This window comes from Cupressus sempervirens, chromosome 4 (genome assembly GCF_028749045.1).
Source record: "Cupressus sempervirens isolate cs-2001-9-10 chromosome 4, ASM2874904v1, whole genome shotgun sequence".
Taxonomy (NCBI): Eukaryota; Viridiplantae; Streptophyta; class Pinopsida; order Cupressales; family Cupressaceae; genus Cupressus; species Cupressus sempervirens.
In genome coordinates this window covers 531,359,130-531,376,991 of record NC_143121.1, presented here as the reverse complement: position 1 = coordinate 531,376,991, position 17,862 = coordinate 531,359,130, and the positions used below count along the sequence as shown (strand labels likewise).

The 17,862-nt window shown below is 36.2% G+C and overlaps 2 protein-coding genes across 4 annotated transcripts in view; both read right to left on the bottom strand.

Annotated features, from left to right (window-relative positions):
• LOC149562262 (5'-adenylylsulfate reductase-like 5) overlaps nt 1-17,862 on the bottom strand; it is a 58,708-nt gene that overhangs the window by 25,273 nt on the left and 15,573 nt on the right. The window contains exons 3-4 of one of the 3 annotated variants that reach the window (XR_016363909.1): nt 14,562-15,855; nt 14,302-14,476 (exon numbers count right to left, since the gene is read on the bottom strand). The exons of the other annotated variants lie outside the window; for them this stretch is intronic. The gene's annotated coding sequence lies outside the window, so the exon portion shown is untranslated. Of the gene's footprint in view, nt 1-14,301; nt 14,477-14,561; nt 15,856-17,862 lie in introns of those variants that run through there. 3 annotated transcript variants of the gene reach the window in all.
• On the bottom strand, nt 13,278-14,678 carry LOC149562263 (uncharacterized). Its single transcript, XM_089824178.1, has 4 exons — nt 14,562-14,678; nt 14,405-14,476; nt 14,069-14,315; nt 13,278-13,967 (listed from the first exon to the last, which is right to left on the bottom strand). Exons 1-4 carry the CDS (start codon nt 14,676-14,678, stop codon nt 13,468-13,470), a joined length of 936 nt encoding a protein of 311 aa, XP_089680304.1. The 3' UTR covers nt 13,278-13,467.

The window sequence follows — 17,862 nt, the reverse complement described above, 5'->3', positions numbered from 1 at the left end:
ACCATGAGCCAAGTTAGAGGGCGGAACAAGGGCTTTCACCTCAACTTCTCTCTCACAGAGAGAATGTATTACAAGGAATTTCACTTCAAACTTTTCTTTCATAGAGAACTCATGAACAAGGAATTGCACCTGGAAATTCTCTCTCTGAACAAAGATCCTAGGAATTCAAATCCTCTAGCTACTCCCTTAGAGGCTCTCTTTGTTCAAGGACACTGTAATAAACTGTCGTACTCCCTCTAAATCTAATATATCAATTTTCCAACTTTCTAGTGACAAGTTGTTACTACCTCATGATGTATACAAGGGTTGGCCCATCAAAATCATGTTGTCACACACATGGATTTTCAGACTCCCTTTGAATATTAATCTTCTAAGCTCCTATATTGCCTTCAAAAGTGTCAGACTCCCTCTTAATGTAAGAATACTCAATCTCAATCATCAAGAATATTTGAACAAAATTTCATCACAGTATGCTCCCTCTCAATGGAAGAGCCCCTTAACTTTACTTTAATTCATAATCTTGAATGTTATCACCCACAAAAATGCATCAACACCATTTCCAATGCACGATTCTTCTTTTCCTAGAAGAATAACCCTACACATCAAAGAATGGGACAATAGTATATCAAGGAAAATGGCTCTAATTTATCATATAAGTAAAAGACTACAATAAACAAGTAAATATAATACTCAAAAATAATAGATACTTATTTGCACATCAACATCCATATGCATCAAATCAGAAATTTCTTTTATATAAGCATTTGTCAAACAATGGGAATGGAACATTGATTACTATTTCCCCCCACAATGTGAAGTTCCCACTCTTATATTGTCAAACAATTTTGCACCATATTCAAGGTACAAAAATAAATATCAGCACTAAGCATCACTAGTAGGGATCATGCTTCTGAGCCTCCTCTATTAAGATTGTTTCTTTTTCTTAATTCGGGAAATGGCAACCCGCTAAAAGATCCCTATTCTTTGGTCGATTTTTTCACAAATCAGCATTGACCAATTAGTCAAAATCTCCAACATCCTAATTCAATGCATCTCAACCAGCCAATTATATGTTTGCTTTTGTAAAAGTATTTCTTTAGCAAAGTCGACTTTGATGCAAATATGGTTTAACCCTCTGACTTAGGGCATTCAGCACCACCAAATCCATTTAGCAACATATATCTTTTCACCTTCAAATACTATTTTCCCTTTAAAGTTAACTTTCATATGCCACATAAATAGATACAGAGCCCACACAAATATATTATTAGTGGCAATGTTGAAAGCATTAATCTTTCAACCATATATTTGAACTAGGCATCTAATGAATATATTTTTGAATATTTCACACAAGCTATATTAAATTCTATATGATAAAGGTGTGGATGTGCCAAAAGTGTAGAAGTTAAAATGGTGAGAATAATGTTTTCCCTACAAAATATAAACACAAGTGACTCAAGGATTCACCAATCCACACATATGTTTCTATGCCAATATCAACTAATATTCAGCCTGCAAACGCCAACATTTCAGAATGAAATTCTCAGATAGTAACCATTAGTAGCCCACGACCTCTAGAAACAATATCATATTCCTGAATCCAATTTTATGCTTCTTTTGATGTGGTCCTGATAATAAAATAATCTTGTATGCTTTCATGAGTTTTTGTAGCACCATTTTTCATACTGTATAACATCACAATTTTTATATGCATGTCGTCTTCAACCTTCTAAATGAATAGGAATATATAAATTTGCAAGTTTGTTCAACCAAAAAATGGTTACAACTGTCTTTGTTTTCAACAACATGACAAGTGGTGGTAACCAGACAAATTTAGGCACATCATTTAACCTTTATCAAACAGTCAATTAAAAAAAAATTGGGTTTAACCATGGAGGAAACTCCGTAGTTAAGCGCGCTCAAGCTGGAGTAGCGCTGAGATGGGTGAAGGTGAACTCCCGGGTAATCCGATGGTTCACCTCTATGAGCATCACCTAGATCAAATGAGTACTAAATGTTCCATTTATTCTCATGGGAGATGGATTCATGTTGAATCACTACTCATGAAACATGGGTCGATGAGTTTGACTCAAAAATCACATAGTTAAATCCTGATAGTAATATCACAATTTGACTTGTTGTGGAAATTATCTCCTACTTATCAATTGATGAGCTTAAGGGGCTTTATAATGAATGGTTCATGAGGCACAACACTTGGTGATGGTTTTGCAAATGGGGTTGCAAGCTTTGGGTTTAACCATGAAAGAAACTCCGTAGTTAAGCGCGCTCAAGCTGGAGTAGTACTAGGATGGGTGACCTCATAGGAAGTCTCGGTGCTTCACCCCTGTGAGCATCACCTAGATCCAATGAGTGCTAATGGTTCCATTTATTCTCATGAGAGATGAATTCATGTTGAATCACTACTCATGAAACATGGGTCAATGAGTTTGACTCAAAATTCACACAGTTAAATCCTGATAGCAATATCACAATTTGACTTGCTATGGAAATTATCTCCTACTTATCAATTGATGAGCGTAAGGGGCTTTCTAATGAATGGTTCATAAGGCACAACACTCGGTGAAGGTCTTGCAAATGGGCTTGCAAGGTTTGGGTTTAACCATGGAGGAAACTCTGTAGTTAAGCCCGCTCAGGCTGGAGTAGTACTGAGATGGGTGACCTCCTGGGAAGTCCTGATGTTTCACCCCTGTGCACGTCACCTAGATCCAATGAGTGCTAAGTGTTCCATTTATTCTCATGAGAGATGGATTCATGTTGAATCACTACTCATGAAACATGGGTCAATGAGTTTGACACAAAAATCACACAGTTAAATCCTGATAGCAATATCATAATACATATCATTTCTCACTTGATTCCTTTCTTCAACTCTTCAATTTACATCTGCAGTTTGGCTCTGATACCATGTTGATTTTCAGGATCACTGCAGATGTAATGGCACAATCTATATGTTATTTGTTTTCCAAGTGCAAACCTGAATACATATAAATAGGAGTAGAAGAGACCTGTCTCTATTTTAATCAATATTGATTATGGTAAGTTAATCATCAATTAGACACACACACAGATATATGTGTGTGTGTCTGTGTCTAATTAATGCTTAATCAAAATCCAATAAACATAGGGAATTAACTCTACATCAACTCGAGAACAATTCAATCCAACCGAAGCCGCAACATTAAGAATATACTTGATTGAGAAGAATACTCGTTTCCTTAAGTGGCCCGAGGCACTCATATTACATGAGTTTATTCTTTATGCAAGGCCCATAATAATCATTTGTTCATATTCATCAAGTGAGTCAACTAGATCACTTATTCGTCGAGACGCCGCCCCCCCCCCCCATTATACATATGTAGTGGTTTGTTAGATTAGGACTTATTTGTTACCCTTACAGCAAATCCACAAAATGTACTTCTTGTTGATGTTCCTTATTTGATTCTTATTATAATAGCTTCATCACTCAGCTTGGTCCAAAATTTCATTTTTTATTTCTGATTTGTCATTGAATCTAATAGATTCACCCTTGCCTCGGTCAAGTTCACTCTCCCTCTCATTATCAGATTTTGTTTAAAATTTTCTCCATACTTTAAGATTTGCTCCTTAGTTCACTCTTTAATCTAGATTTCTGCCTGAGTTGGTTTCAAAAAGATGTTGGAAAAAATTTAAATCATCTCCCATTTATAGCATTTAAAACAGTTCACTAGAGGATTAAACCCAAGGAAATTAAGGTCATCTTAGATATTCATTTTGTATATTGAACTTGACCTTCTACCCATGATCAAGGCTGACTTGCCTCTAAGCAACATCAATTGCACTTGCTGTATCAATTTTCCTTTACAAGATATTATGTTTCCCTTTGGGTGCAAATGAGACACTGGGAACTAGAAATGCATTTTTTCCTAGGGTAGAATTCCAATAACATGTTGGAAACACAGAAAAAGGTTAACCTGAAATTCTAATGTGAACCGGAAATGAAATTTTTGCAATCCCATTTCTCATCTTGAAGCTTAAACTTATCTTTTCATTAGCACAATCCCTTAAAGGGTTGATCTTTAAATGTCATTTTTCCTTGTTTTCACTATTTTAAACCTCAAATTTCCTCTTCGTTTTAAGGGTGGGTTTGAAGCATGGAGCTGGAAATTATGTTCTTGAGACCCCCTTTCACTTCTCTACTTAGAATTTCCTTCTTGGATCAAAATTTAACTTGCCTCCCCAAAATGTTTATTCATTTCCTTAAGCAAGATTCATGAGGTGAGCTGGAAATAGCATTCTACTAGAGCACATTTAGTAACTGTCATCATGTTGGGAGGAAATCCTAACTGGGGCTAGAAATGAGCCTTAAATGCAATCAAAAGTTCCTTGATGACGCTGAAAATGACGCTTAAATGCAGCAAGAATTCCTTGATGAAGCTCGAAATGGGCGAAGATCTTGTCTAAGGAATGCAAATATATAGTACTCATTGGATATCCAATTTGGAAATGTATCCATTTTGCAAGAATTACTAAGGATGTTTCCATTTTATCTAAAATTCTCAAGCATTTTCACTTTCAATTTTTTCTTCATCACTATATTTGGACTTAATCAACATGCTTGTGTCACACATTTAAAAAAGTTTTACCATTTTTCATCTCACAAATTCTCTTGATTTAGGTTTATCTAACTTGAACATTTCCACAACACATCTTGTCCTACCACAACTTGACATCCTTGAGACCTTGGGGGATTACTAATTTTAACAATATTTAGAGTTCAAATATCATTTTGCAACCTAGAATACATTCCACAACATTTTTACTTTTGCACTAAGTGAAATTTTGAAACCATCGCTCTCAGTTTCCAACTTTGGCTCACAACTTTCCTCTGTTCTCCATAACTTCTTCACTAACTGATCAAAATTTTCTTTCCGATTTGACAAGGCACTACAAGCTTCCCAATTGCTAGGAGGTTACAAGATCAAAATTACTGCCAATCTTAGCAAACCTAACAAACACCCACGAAAAACTAAGCTAAACACTAAGCCACTTAGCAAAAAAAGAGGGCTTCTCCATTTGCAATGGGATATGTGTTTACGACACAACAAATTCCTTGTTTTCTTAGTAATGTGAGTAATGAAGCCATGAAGCCACCTATCATGGGTTCCCTTCACATGGAGAGTAGCAAACTTGATGGCATTTTCTTTAGTCATGGGGCTAAGTGCAAGGTAGGCGTCCATTTTTTGAACCCAAGAACATGTCACTATCTTTCATGATCCATCAAAACTGGGGAGGGTCATCTTACTAATCCTTTATGTCTTTGTCACAATGCCCTCTTCTTTTCTTATTAGGGACAATTTTCCTTGTGGTGTCACCGTGATCCTTCAAAGGATGATTTCTCCTCATATTGGGGTCAAGTCTAGAGTATACTTCCACAATTTTATCAATATTATTTATAAATGAGGTCCTCCACTTCCATGTATTCTTCCTTAGGTCAAGAGGAAGGCCTTCTTAACCTAGGGTTTGATGTCATTGGGAAATGATATTATTATTCTTAGGATGTTTGGAGTTAGTATCCCTCCAGTTGGGTTGGTTAGGTCAAGAGTTACTACTCAATTTGAATGGCTTGGAGGAGAAGTTGGGGGGTTATTTCATTTCTCTCATTGTGCTCCATGAGGGTTTGCTTCATTAAGATTCTCAACTCATTGCTCTTGCTCATGATGTTGCTTTGCTTAGGATTCTTTGTGGGAACAAGCTTTCTCTTCTAAAGCTCTTTGGGCCCTTTGGCTAGTTTTCATCAAATACATCTCACAGGGTAGAAAGATAGTTGCTCTAAATTCTGATTGTAATGTCTCCTATGGGAACCTTAATACACCATAAATTTCCCTAATTAGGGTGTTTCGATGATGCTTGGAAACATGTATAATCAAATTAGTACCTTAACCTTGATCGTACAACCACATTAGTATCACAAAATAAATAAACATAAAGTTCAATAATCTACATATAGGTTTAAAATTTTCAGATATCAATAGATGCCTTCAATGTTCCATCCAATCCATTCATCACCATTACAAAGCACTTGTGGGAGATCATACATGACACCTTTGAGCCCATATAAAAAATTCAAGGACCTAGAAGTACAACCGTCATACTAACTATTGCCCAATTCTTCAAAGTTTTTAGGTGCACAAAAGCACATCCGTCATCAACCTCTTGCTTAATGCAAATGGATCTTTAGCTGCTTGCCCTCCTTGTATGTACCATAACTCCCTTTCACAATGGAATGGCTAGTTGGTTGGAATTACATCTATCCTCTATTATATATACATGCAGATTAAGAATATGTAATTTTACAGTAATATTATATTCTAATAATGATTCTAGGAAATACCATATTATAGTATTTTCCAAGAGAAACAATGTAGTTCTCATAAATGTGCAGGCTTATGACTAATGGGAAGAAAAATATTATCCAATATAATATTTTTCCAAAATTCTCCAAGAGAAACAATAACCAAGCATGTTGAAAATGAGCCTTACAATGCTATTTAATAGTACATCGATGTGACTCCTTGTTTTTTGTTATTCCTTTTCTTGGTCCCTTTATTATCCCCCTTTAAATTAAAATGACTTTATTGTTTATTCACTAAGCTCCATTAAAGTCATTTTTTATACTTCATTAAATAATTAAATTGAGTTGTCATTTAATTCGATATAATTTGACAACTTCAAATTTAACTATTTAATTAACTTCTAATGTCCTAAAGGGAAACATTACAGTCCTCCCTTCCCAGAGATTGCTTGCTCTCAAGCAATTCGCATCTATATGTTAAAACCAAATGCCTCAGTCTTATATCAACTTCAAGAATGTTGCTCCTCCATCCACTGCACTACAATAATATAAATAACACCATACCCAAAATTGTGAAGTCACTAATCAAAACCCCACTAATGTAATGCACAAAACATCCCAATGTTAGGATCCCATATTATCATGTTGTTGTAACAGTCAAATATGAGGTCATAGTAGTACCCCACGGAGTTATCAACATTGAACAACTCTTGAACTGCAAATAATCTCGTGTAACTACATAACACCCATCACAAGCATACAATAAAATGTATCACCCCATCCTAAGCTACTAATGTAAAAATCAAACTTCTCATGGGCTAGGGTCAACACCAACAGTGTAGAGGAGCTAGTACAATGGTAGTCAGTCTGAAATACCATTGGATAAATAGGAATCACAAGGAAGTAGCTAAAAATACATCTGCCATTCTCAAATCATATCTACCATCAATCTTAAACCAAGAACTAGTCATATTTTGAACAGCATAATCCATCCAACTCATGTAGATCAAATTTCAATGCCTATGTAAGTTGATCAAAAAGTGGGTAGTAGTAATAACTTTAAATATTGATCCAATGCTCCAATCTAGTGTCCAAAACTCATCACTAAAAATTGTACCTAAGTCTCAAATCCTAAAATCAATTACATTCTCATCACTGCAATCAGAAAGAACTCTCATCCAACTCAAAGAGTGGATTATCAATTGTCCAATCAGCACCATCTCAAACAACGAATTATCAACAACCTAAATGTTATCCTTTACTCCCAACTCATAATGAAGTTCTTGTTGACCCAAAAACTTATTACTTAATCTTCCCAACAGCTATCCCAATCATACGTCTGATGTATGTTATCAAGTTCCGTAATCACCTCCTTGATAAATTCAGTCCTTCCTTTGGCTTCCTGCTTATTAAAATGATTGGTGACAACAATCTGGTTTTTCACTTCTTGAAGAGCCATTTGTAGATTCCCCAATATTTCATGTGCATTGTTAAGCTCCTTGTTGAGCTTATTAAACTCATCCTTCTCCTTCCATTTATCAATATATACTTCAACGATCTTTAAAATATGATCCCTATCTAAAAGCAAACACAAATAATAAAACTTCATTGATTCCAAAAACAAATCACATTCTGTGCCCTTTTGTCTCTTTTCAATTTGAGCCTTCATGTAGAGGCCTCCAATGATCTTGTATCATCATAATGTACGAAGGCTGCAACTATCATCTCATTGGCGATCCTCAATTGATTTTTCATAGTATGTCTCACAGCACCATCACTTTGGTGTGTCTTGTTTGATAATTAATTGGTCATCCAAAGCACTATCATATATAAGTGTATTGTTTCTATTAAGAACATGTGAGTCGTCCTACCTTGCAAGGGTGTTGTTAATCTCACCATAGGCCTCACACTCCATGTTTGATTGATCTACGTGCAAAGTCAAGGCTGCTTCTATGTCATCATTTTCAAACAAATTCTCATCATGTGAAGATTCATACACTTCATTGAAAAGATCTTGAGTCTCCAACATGTTCTCTCCTTGAATAAGGTCATCCTCATCAAATTGTTTGTCAAAGACAATTTCCCAATCTGGAAATTTGTATATCACCTATTTATAACATCAGTTGGATCCTTCTTCTTGCAAGCATTTAAGTTATTCTGTTGAATCAAAACTGTGAGATTACCATCTTCTTCGTCACTGGTTAAAACCTATTTGGTTGTCTTATCTTCTTTACCAACTCCACAATTGTGACCAAATGTCTAGGTATCCTAACATGTAAAACAAATCTGCTCCCTTCGCATTTGGTTCTTATGTTTTCTGGAAGACACTGCAACCTGTAAGTACATTGATATTAGTCAATTTTCAGTTATGTGCTCGAGAAACCTTTCAATCTTATGTTCAATCAGTGTTTTGGAGACCCATAAGCACTAGGTGATATAGTCTATCCCTTCCTCCAAATGGCCATCGAGTCTAATTGCAACTGTTTGCAAATATTATCATCCCCATCTAAGATTAAGGACATAATGGTTTGCATACAAACCCTCACCTTGTCTAGATGATGCTTACCGATTTCAATTTAGGAAGATTAGAAACATTTAAAGAACCAACTTTTCACACTTGAGATCTAACATAATGATAAATGATCTAGTGCTTGTCATTGCTTCTAAAATCTTAGCCCCCTTACCAAACGAAGGAGCTTTGAGATAAAGTAAACCATGTGATTGTTTCTAAAATATTATCCCCCTTAACAAAAGTAAGGTCTTTGACATCATGGAACCCATGTAGACTCTCCACAATCAGCTGTAGGACCTTCTTCAGCATGTCATCATTATAGGGTGCTATAGGAGTTGTTATTCTTATGATCTCATTACATGACAAGAAGCAACTGCAAGTCTCACCTCTTTGCATGGATGTTTCAACAATCTGTGTTGGACCAAAGCAAGCATTAAGGATTGCAAAGCCCAATTTAGATTCCTCCAATCTGACGGGTCTACTTTGGACAAATATGCGTCTAATTCTTTCAACTTAAAAAGAACACCACCAGAAAACTTCAGGGATTTCAATTGTAACCCAATTACATAGAAGCAATTTCCTATTTCCTTTTCTTTCTGCAACTCCCTTAGCTTTTCATTATTAAATGTGTCATTAAATTCTTTTAGGAAGAAAACGCTATTTTGATCTGCCATTGTCTTCATCTTGTTTTCTCCAAACTGAATGTTCAAATCTGTCACAATTTAAACTTCTGTTGCACATTCACAGCAATATTAAACTTAGTTCACCACTGTAAGAACCTCTGCCCAATCTCCTTTCAATTTTTACTACAGGAGTATGTTGTTACATCTTAAGCCTCATTCTGATAGTATAGAGTTTCAGGTCTTTTATTGTTGTTTACTGTTTATAATGCTCTTATGGAATTGGCAAATGACTATCAAGAAAGAAATGACAGCAACGAAGGAAATAACTCAAAATTTCGTTGTACAATCTCACTAAAAATTTGCACTTCTCCACATACATTTTGTCAAACAAGTTGCATTCATCCATATTGACAATTTTCAAACTGTGATGCTAATGAGTTTCTGACAGTTTTCTTTCATAAAGTACCATATATACTTATGAAAGCTAAGTTGACATAAACATAATTGAAAGCTAAGTTGACATAAACATATTTTAGGAGTGTTATGTCAAACAGTATGCCTTCAACTCAGAATCAGATTGATGTATATAATATTTTGCAGAAATTGAAGAGTTTATTTCCAACCTGTCACTCAGAAAATTCTTAATCCTTATATCAGCAATATTGTTTCTTTAATCCAGATAGTTTTTAGTACATGACATCAGACTCCCCATCATTCAGAAGTTTCCTTCATTCTCTCATAGCCGTTCTGTATGCTAAATCGAGCTTCTTGTGTTGCTTCAGATGTTAGTTCTTAGAGTTCACCTTCCATTCCACTTGCAATGTATTAGGTATCAAGTCTGTTGCATCAACTAAGTCTCAGATGGTCGGCACTGCTCTAACGGCTACGACAAACCCACACTCCTTTCTGTGACCTCCTCCGAGCATCCAAAGATCAATAAACTGTGGTAGCATCCTGTAATCCCTTTCATCACCATTCTTCATTCAAAGGCTTTCCATATTGTTTTTCAAGCCTCACAAGTTTGAATGGTGCTCACCACCAGTTGTATTACAAAGCTTAATCAAAAAAATCCCAGATATTGCCGCTAACAACCATCTTCCTCACAGTAAATGTAAATTGTGAATGCTTAATGCTGCAGATAATTCCAGAAACCAATAAAGTTTTCCCAGCCATATATGTCTACAATGAGAGTTTCAATGAGCATACTCTTGACGATTCTAAGTAATCTTCAGCAAGTAACTGCTCCAGTACAGAGTACACAATTCATGCCAAGAAAAGAATGAACAAGATTTGAGAAAGGTGATTATGATAAAAACGTGGCAAGCAGCACCACTCGGAGATCAAACCCCTACTGTATATATTCAAGTGCAATGTTCTGAACTGTTATGATTTGAAAATGAGAGATCCCGAACCTGAAGTAGAAAAAACACAAGTTTCAATGGCTTTCTCAAACACAATGAAAGTATTATTGAGTGCACCTCCAAAGGGCAACAAGAATACCCAATAATTTTTTACTATCTCTGCATTTGCAATTCATTGTTCCTTTCGGAGTAAATAGGAAATTACCACCTTGGCTTCCACACAAATCCACAAGACTATTAGCAGATCTCTAAATTCCAAAAATCCTCAAACAACATAGAAGGTAAGTTTGTCAACAAGTACAGCAAGTGTTCTCACAAGTAAAGGAAAGGACCTAGGGCAATCTATTAGATGGGGTGATTCAAGAGGTTGGTGTTGAGAATGTTATCTAAATTATCACAAACAATGTAGTTGCATGTATAACTGCAGGTAGAATGCTTATGGAGAGGCATCCTACAATTTCATAGAGTCCATCTGCTACACATTTGTCTTTGTGTTGTACATTGCTTGGACTTGTCAAAGGACATAGGGAAGATTGGATGGGTGAAAAAGTGGTTGGAGATGATAAAAGTGTTACCAAATTTATGTACATCACCATATTCATGTCCTTTCTTTGAAAAGCAAGGACATGTGCAACCACAAATGACACGATTTGCTAGTCACTTCCTCACATTGCAAACCTTGGTGGCATTCCTCATCTCAAGCAAATGTTTGTGTCTGATGCTTGGAATGAGTCTTTGTTTCCCAAAAAAGTTGACGTGGAGAAGTTGTAAGTGTTGTTTTATATGAAACATTCAACAAAAATGTGGAGTTGATATGGGTAAATAAGAAACAAAAATCTATGTTGGATGGGTATGCGTACCCACTCTGAAAAATAAATCACAACCTAAAAATTTTGCTCGGTAGCAAACAATGTCGAGTGACAATTTTGCTCGGCACAAGAGGATGTCAAGTTACTCAGTACGTGAAGGAGGAGAGTGAGCTCGGCAGCAAGGGGGCAACTCAACATAGTGTATGCCGAGTGAGCTCGGCAAAATGGATGTCGAGTGAGCTTGGTCAACAAAAAGAAACCGAGTGAACTCGGTAAGGACTACATAGAGAAACCTGGTGGACTCAGTAAAGACAGCACGTCTTACACAAATCGAGTGATCTTTTAACAGACTTCTTGTCTGAACATTTCCACCATTAAAACACAGAGAGCATAACAATTAAGCTTCCACGTATGAACTTCTCAAATACAAAATACCATGCAATAAGAAATAGAGAGGAGACAACAAAATTTGCATGCCTTCTTGCTCGCTTGCTTTCTATTCAACTAGGTTAAAACTATTACAAAATCTAGGAGCATTTGGCTTCAACCAGAAAACACTAGAAACTTCAAACTGAGAAAACTAACTCAAACTTAAACTTACAGCACTAAAGGCTGCATACAATGAGCCTAGAGCAATCACTGCTTCACAGGACAAAACAATACAAACTCACAAAGAACAAGGCAATCAAGATCTGTGTTGTTGCAAACACTGTCTTCTTCCTGAATCTTCCTTCTATTCTCTGAACTCTGACTTGATTTGTTGATTGTCTTCCTTCTCTGCTCTGTGCTCTACTCTGCACTTTCCTTCTGCTCTCTAAATCTCTAGCTTTTCCAACTTATCGAATGAATCAGATTCATTCCTTTTGTCTCACTACAAAAACATTTTCCCTCTCATTTTGATTTCGAACTCACCTACCAAGTTAATGAGGGTCAAGCTAGTAGGTGGGCATTTGGCTCCAGGGGCAACCAACCAACCGCATTAAATTTCTGACACTCTCCCTTTGTCCCAAGCCAAACAAAACAAGGATCAATCTTGATCCAAATCAACTACAACAAGACTTTTTCTTAGGTGCACAAAAGTTCCAATGCCTAAAGGCTTAGTGAATATGTCTGCTAGCTGCTGCTTAGACTTACAAAATTCCATCTTGATATCTCTATTTTCCACCAACTCTTTGATGAAGTGATATTTGATCTCTATATGCTTGCTTCTCCCATGGAAGACTGGATTCTTAGACAGTGCAACTAAGGAGATGTTGTCACAAAATATTGCGGTTTCATATGGAACATGACCAATCACTATCCCATATGGAACATGTATCCAGAAGTGCTCTTCCTATCATCTAAACTTCCAGCACAATCACTATCAGTGTAACCAGCTTAAAATCATTATATACAACATAGTTTAAAAATTCGGTATCGGCAATATCTCGGCTGACCCAAAACATTTGAAAATATACAATTTCTTAAAATATTCTTAAAAATGCATACATACACACTAAATTTGTAGAACATATAATGATTTGAGATATCTATTTTACCATATATGAAGCACAGTTCATAGTTAAACAATAATTCATAATTTCATAGCAATTAAAACTTAGTAGATTAACACAGTAATAGAATCATAAACCGAAAAACAAGTATAATTGTATAACATCAAAATATAAATAAGTTCAATACATATAGCCGTCAAACTCCATGAAAGTTTGAGAGTACAACTTCTGAATACATATTAAGTTCAAGTTTCAGTATCAATGAAAGCTAAAAGTCGCAATCATAAATTGCATCTACGAGTAAAACTCAAAAAAGATCAATGTTGTTGGGTGAGTGGTGTTGAAGTAGTTGTCGTAGCAAGATCCTCAATAGGTGCCCTAGTAGGTGCCTCACACTCCATAGAAGCCTCTGATGGATGACCAAGCTCAAGTTCCACCTCACGTGCTGCCACATCTGCATCCCAGTCATCTGCCTTTATCTCAAACTCAGCTAGCTGCTCATCTGTCAATAAAGGTTCACCCACATCCACATCTGCACCCTCACCATCAGGAGGAGCAATCCAATCTGCTGAATATGGATCAATGTCATCCAAGTCTAGTGCTGCATATGAAGCTTGCCCTTTCACCTTCTTCTCGTGCAAGAGAAGGTTGTACTTCACATAGACCAAGTCATTTAGGCATTTTTGAGTCAACCTATTACGTTTCTTTGAGTGTATGTTTTTCTTGCAGCCAGAAGCACTACAAGGCTGCGATAAAATTCGAATGGCAAGCTGTCGAAGATTAGGCGTTGTGGCACCGTAATCTTCCCACCACAGATCTGCAAGGCTTAAAAAAATCATCTATGATGTGGTAAAACTTCCAATAAACTTCACGAGCAAAATAAATGGTATGATAAAAGTAAACGCATGTTCTTTTTACCTGGTTGCAAGGTGTATCTCCTACACTTGCAATCAAGGGAAGAAAATAATGGCCCCTCTTCCCCCTTGTAGCTCTGCAACTCATCAAGTATGATGTCTGAGAGGCCCGTATCAGCAACTAATCTTTGAATACATGTGACCAAGCCAATTTGAACCTTTGCATCTGCTTTAAAAGTGTTGGAGAAATAGTACTTGGGGTTCAAGAAGTAGGCAGCTGCATGATGTGTTGGTGGAGTTGTCGGTTCCACCTATGATCAATGATGTTCCATATGGGTCTATATTTGGTCTCATTTGACCTATACAAGTGTTGAATGGCCTCTTTTGCGTTGTCCATAGCCTCATATAGAAACCCCATGGGGTTTTTATCCCCATCCACAATTCGTAAAACCTTCACCAACGGCTCTGATACCTGGACATAATAAAAAATACAACATCAGCCACTGAAAATATTTCAAAATTAAATACTAAATCATCAATTAGATTTGAAAACTTACTTTGAGGGTCTCCTCCATTAGCTTTTCAAAGCTACCATCAAACACAATCCTCACAATCTTCTCTACTTTAGGCTTCTTGGCATAAGGACTCTCTAACCATTTCTTATCAAGAAACATGCGCCTGAGGTCTTACAATGTCTCTTATATGCTTTGCAAGTTTAAAAAATTAGTAGCAAAGCGTGTGACCCCTGCTCATACAAGATCCTTAACACTAGTGTGCTCTCTCATAAGACTCAAGACCCATGTATGATTGTAGATGTACTTCGCAATATTCCTTCCATCATCAACCACCTTCTCCACCCAACTCAGTTTCCCTAGATCCTCAAGAAGCAAGTCAAGACAATGGGCAGCACAAGGGCTCCAAAACAATGTGAGATGTCTCCCCATCAGAAGTCTACCGGCTGCCACATACGCAGCTGCATTATCAATCACAATCTGAATGACATTAGCCATTCCCACTTCTATTACCACCTCATCCAACATGTTACACAAATTTTCTGCATTTTTCACTTGATCAGAGGCATCAACTGATTTTAGAAATACCAACTGCCCCCCTAAAGCAACTATAAAGTTGATGAGCGTCCTATTCCTGCCATCAATCCACCCATTAGATATAATAGTGCAACCGTTATATTCCCAAACTCTTGTTTGCGCTTCCACAAGTTGATGAATGTTTCTTACTTCATTATCTAACAACGGCCTGCTCACGTCATAGGGAGTTGGGGACTTGAACCCCTTACCAAACAAAGAAATGGAAGTTACCACTTGATCCCAATATGGACTACATAAAGCATTGAAGGAAAGATCATTCCAGACCCAAAATCTCGTAATTGCCACCTTTGTCTTCTCGTGCATCTCTTTGTTCCATACAGTACTTAGTAAGCCGGGTTGAGCACTAGGAGTGTTACGTGGAACCCAAAAATCTGCTAAAGACCCACTGACACTTCCCGATCCTCGTATCCAAGGCCCAATGGAAGAACTTTCTCCACCTGTTTGTGATCCTGTAGAACTAAAAGTCCCCATTGGGACTGCCATGGCCTCGAATATCCTCTTTTTTGCTGCCTTACTTTGTGCATATTTTTGAAGGATTGTCATAGCCTCTCTTCTAGCCTCTTCTGGACACGTATCACACAGTGTAATAATATTGCATGGAATCTTTGCAAAATGATATTTCAATCGGCTTGTGCTTGAAGTCATGCATTTAAAGCATTGGATACATTGGACATCTCCTTTGCTTGCTCCTAGGATACCATGTTTCCATAAACGGTCCTTTGCTCTGCCACCACCAGTCATCCTGTTTCAATGACACATATAAGTCCATTGTACAAGAATGAAAAATCAGATATTAGATAAGTTTGAGATCAGTTTGTGCAATATAAATTATGGAAGTGCTGGACTTATTGGTCTAATTTGACCTCATCATGCCTAGCCCCGCTGCCTAAGAGGCTCTGGCCATTGATACCATTTGACAGATCGTATCCAAATTAAAAAAACAAGCAACAGCACCAAACCTGGGCATATAGTGTTTCAGCAAATTTCCCAAAGGCCATAGCATATAATATTATAACCAACAGGAATATACGGTAAACAGACTCTCATCATTGTATTCAGATCTATAGACAAAAATTAGCGAGCATAGCATTTATGTTAATTGGTGCCTTTGATCTCTAATCCATAATGATAGAAATCTAATAGGGCCATGCATTTATGCTCTGACCAACAAGTACAAAGGAGATACACTTTCGAACAAATATGATAAATAAATGAAAGGGCCTGGCAAATAACAAAAATCAGTAATAGAACTGGTAATTTAAGTTGGAAAATATATATTAATTTATAACATCAAAGAAGTTTAACATTGTAATCACCTGAATTTTAGTATGAAGCATAGCTGCGATTGGTGAAACTTGCACTTAATTTAAATCCAGCATTTGGATGAACATAATGTCCAATTATTTCCATTCTTGAATAACCCAAAAATGTTAGCTTTGTTTTTATATTTTACAGCTTGCTTCTGCACTCACTGTGTGATGGTAACACTTCAATTTATATTAAAATGTATTCAGATGGAAACAGAGAATATAAAAGCAGTGTTGTCCTTCAGTAGACTTGGATATAAGAAAATTGAAAGAATCACAGCTGCTGCTTTTGACTTTGAGTGCTAAAATGGCACATCAATGGAAGATGTCACTATTCTCAGTATTTAAATGGGAATATGGATATCAGCCAATCAATTGATGATCAATAAATAAAAAATTATTGACCTCCACGAGAATGTAGTCCTTTTACTATGTTGCAATACACAATAATGACAAGACTTTTAAAACAAAAGCTAATATGACTTACATGGACCAAAAAACACTCCTGTGGAAAATTAGTTGATGCAAAATGAATATTAATCTTATTCCTAAATTGAAGGGAAGCAAACAATTTAGCCACAATCAATTCTATCATTGTATTTACAAAATGGAATCTAGTTAATTAGATTTTCCGAAGGAATCTAATTGTTTCAAAAATTAAGGAAATTCAAGAAACTTTTGAAAAATTGCTGAATAACATATACATCTCTAATCATATGATACAATGATTATTTGGACAAATCAAAATTCATATTTGTAGTCAATACATGCATTTATTTATATTGTTTTGTAACTAATTATATAAAATTTAAATAAACTTAATTTTAACTTTAAATTCCTCTTAATGTATCCTTTGAAGTGAAAATGTTGTATACAGAAACCTGCAACAAGGATTTACTCAATACATGCTTTTTATTTAATGAAAGTTGTATTGGTTAATAAGTCTTGCAAAGAAGATTGATAGCTCAAGAAGGCTCGATAAAACTGAATTCACAAAACTTTTTATTTGTTTTTGTACCGTCTGTCAAGTGCAAACTTTAAACCACGAATGAAAAAATCGCAGTTTTGCAGAGAGAGCCCTCAGCGGCCACATGAAAATCACATGAAAAAACCCTCATCCGCCGAATGGAAACGCGAGTGGTTTTACCGCTTTTGGTGAATGGAAATCCAACCTAAACAATAAAAAACCCTAAAATGAGCAACGACTTTTCAACATCCAAATGCGACGACTTTTCAATGTGTTTTGGCTATGTTTTTTCCGTTTTTGTGTGGTATATTTATCAGAAATCGCCGCATTTTTTTGCATAAATTCATGGCTGATATATGGGCCGATATATTCGGCATCAAATGTGACCCGCGAAATATTGTGATATCGATGGTATATAGTCGTTTTTTTTTAACAATGATCTTCAATATACAAAATCCCAAATCCCTTGGTACCA

Coding starts and splice junctions, on each gene's coding strand:
- LOC149562263 (XM_089824178.1), bottom strand. CDS start 14,678: ATGTTTCTTGATAAGAAATGGTTAGAGAGTCCTTATGCCAAGAAGCCT. Junction 14,316..14,404: donor CCATGGGGTTTCTATATGAG/GCTATGGACAAC, acceptor CATTGATCATAG/GTGGAACCGACAACTCCACC. Junction 13,968..14,068: donor GAGATACACCTTGCAACCAG/GTAAAAAGAACA, acceptor TAAGCCTTGCAG/ATCTGTGGTGGGAAGATTAC.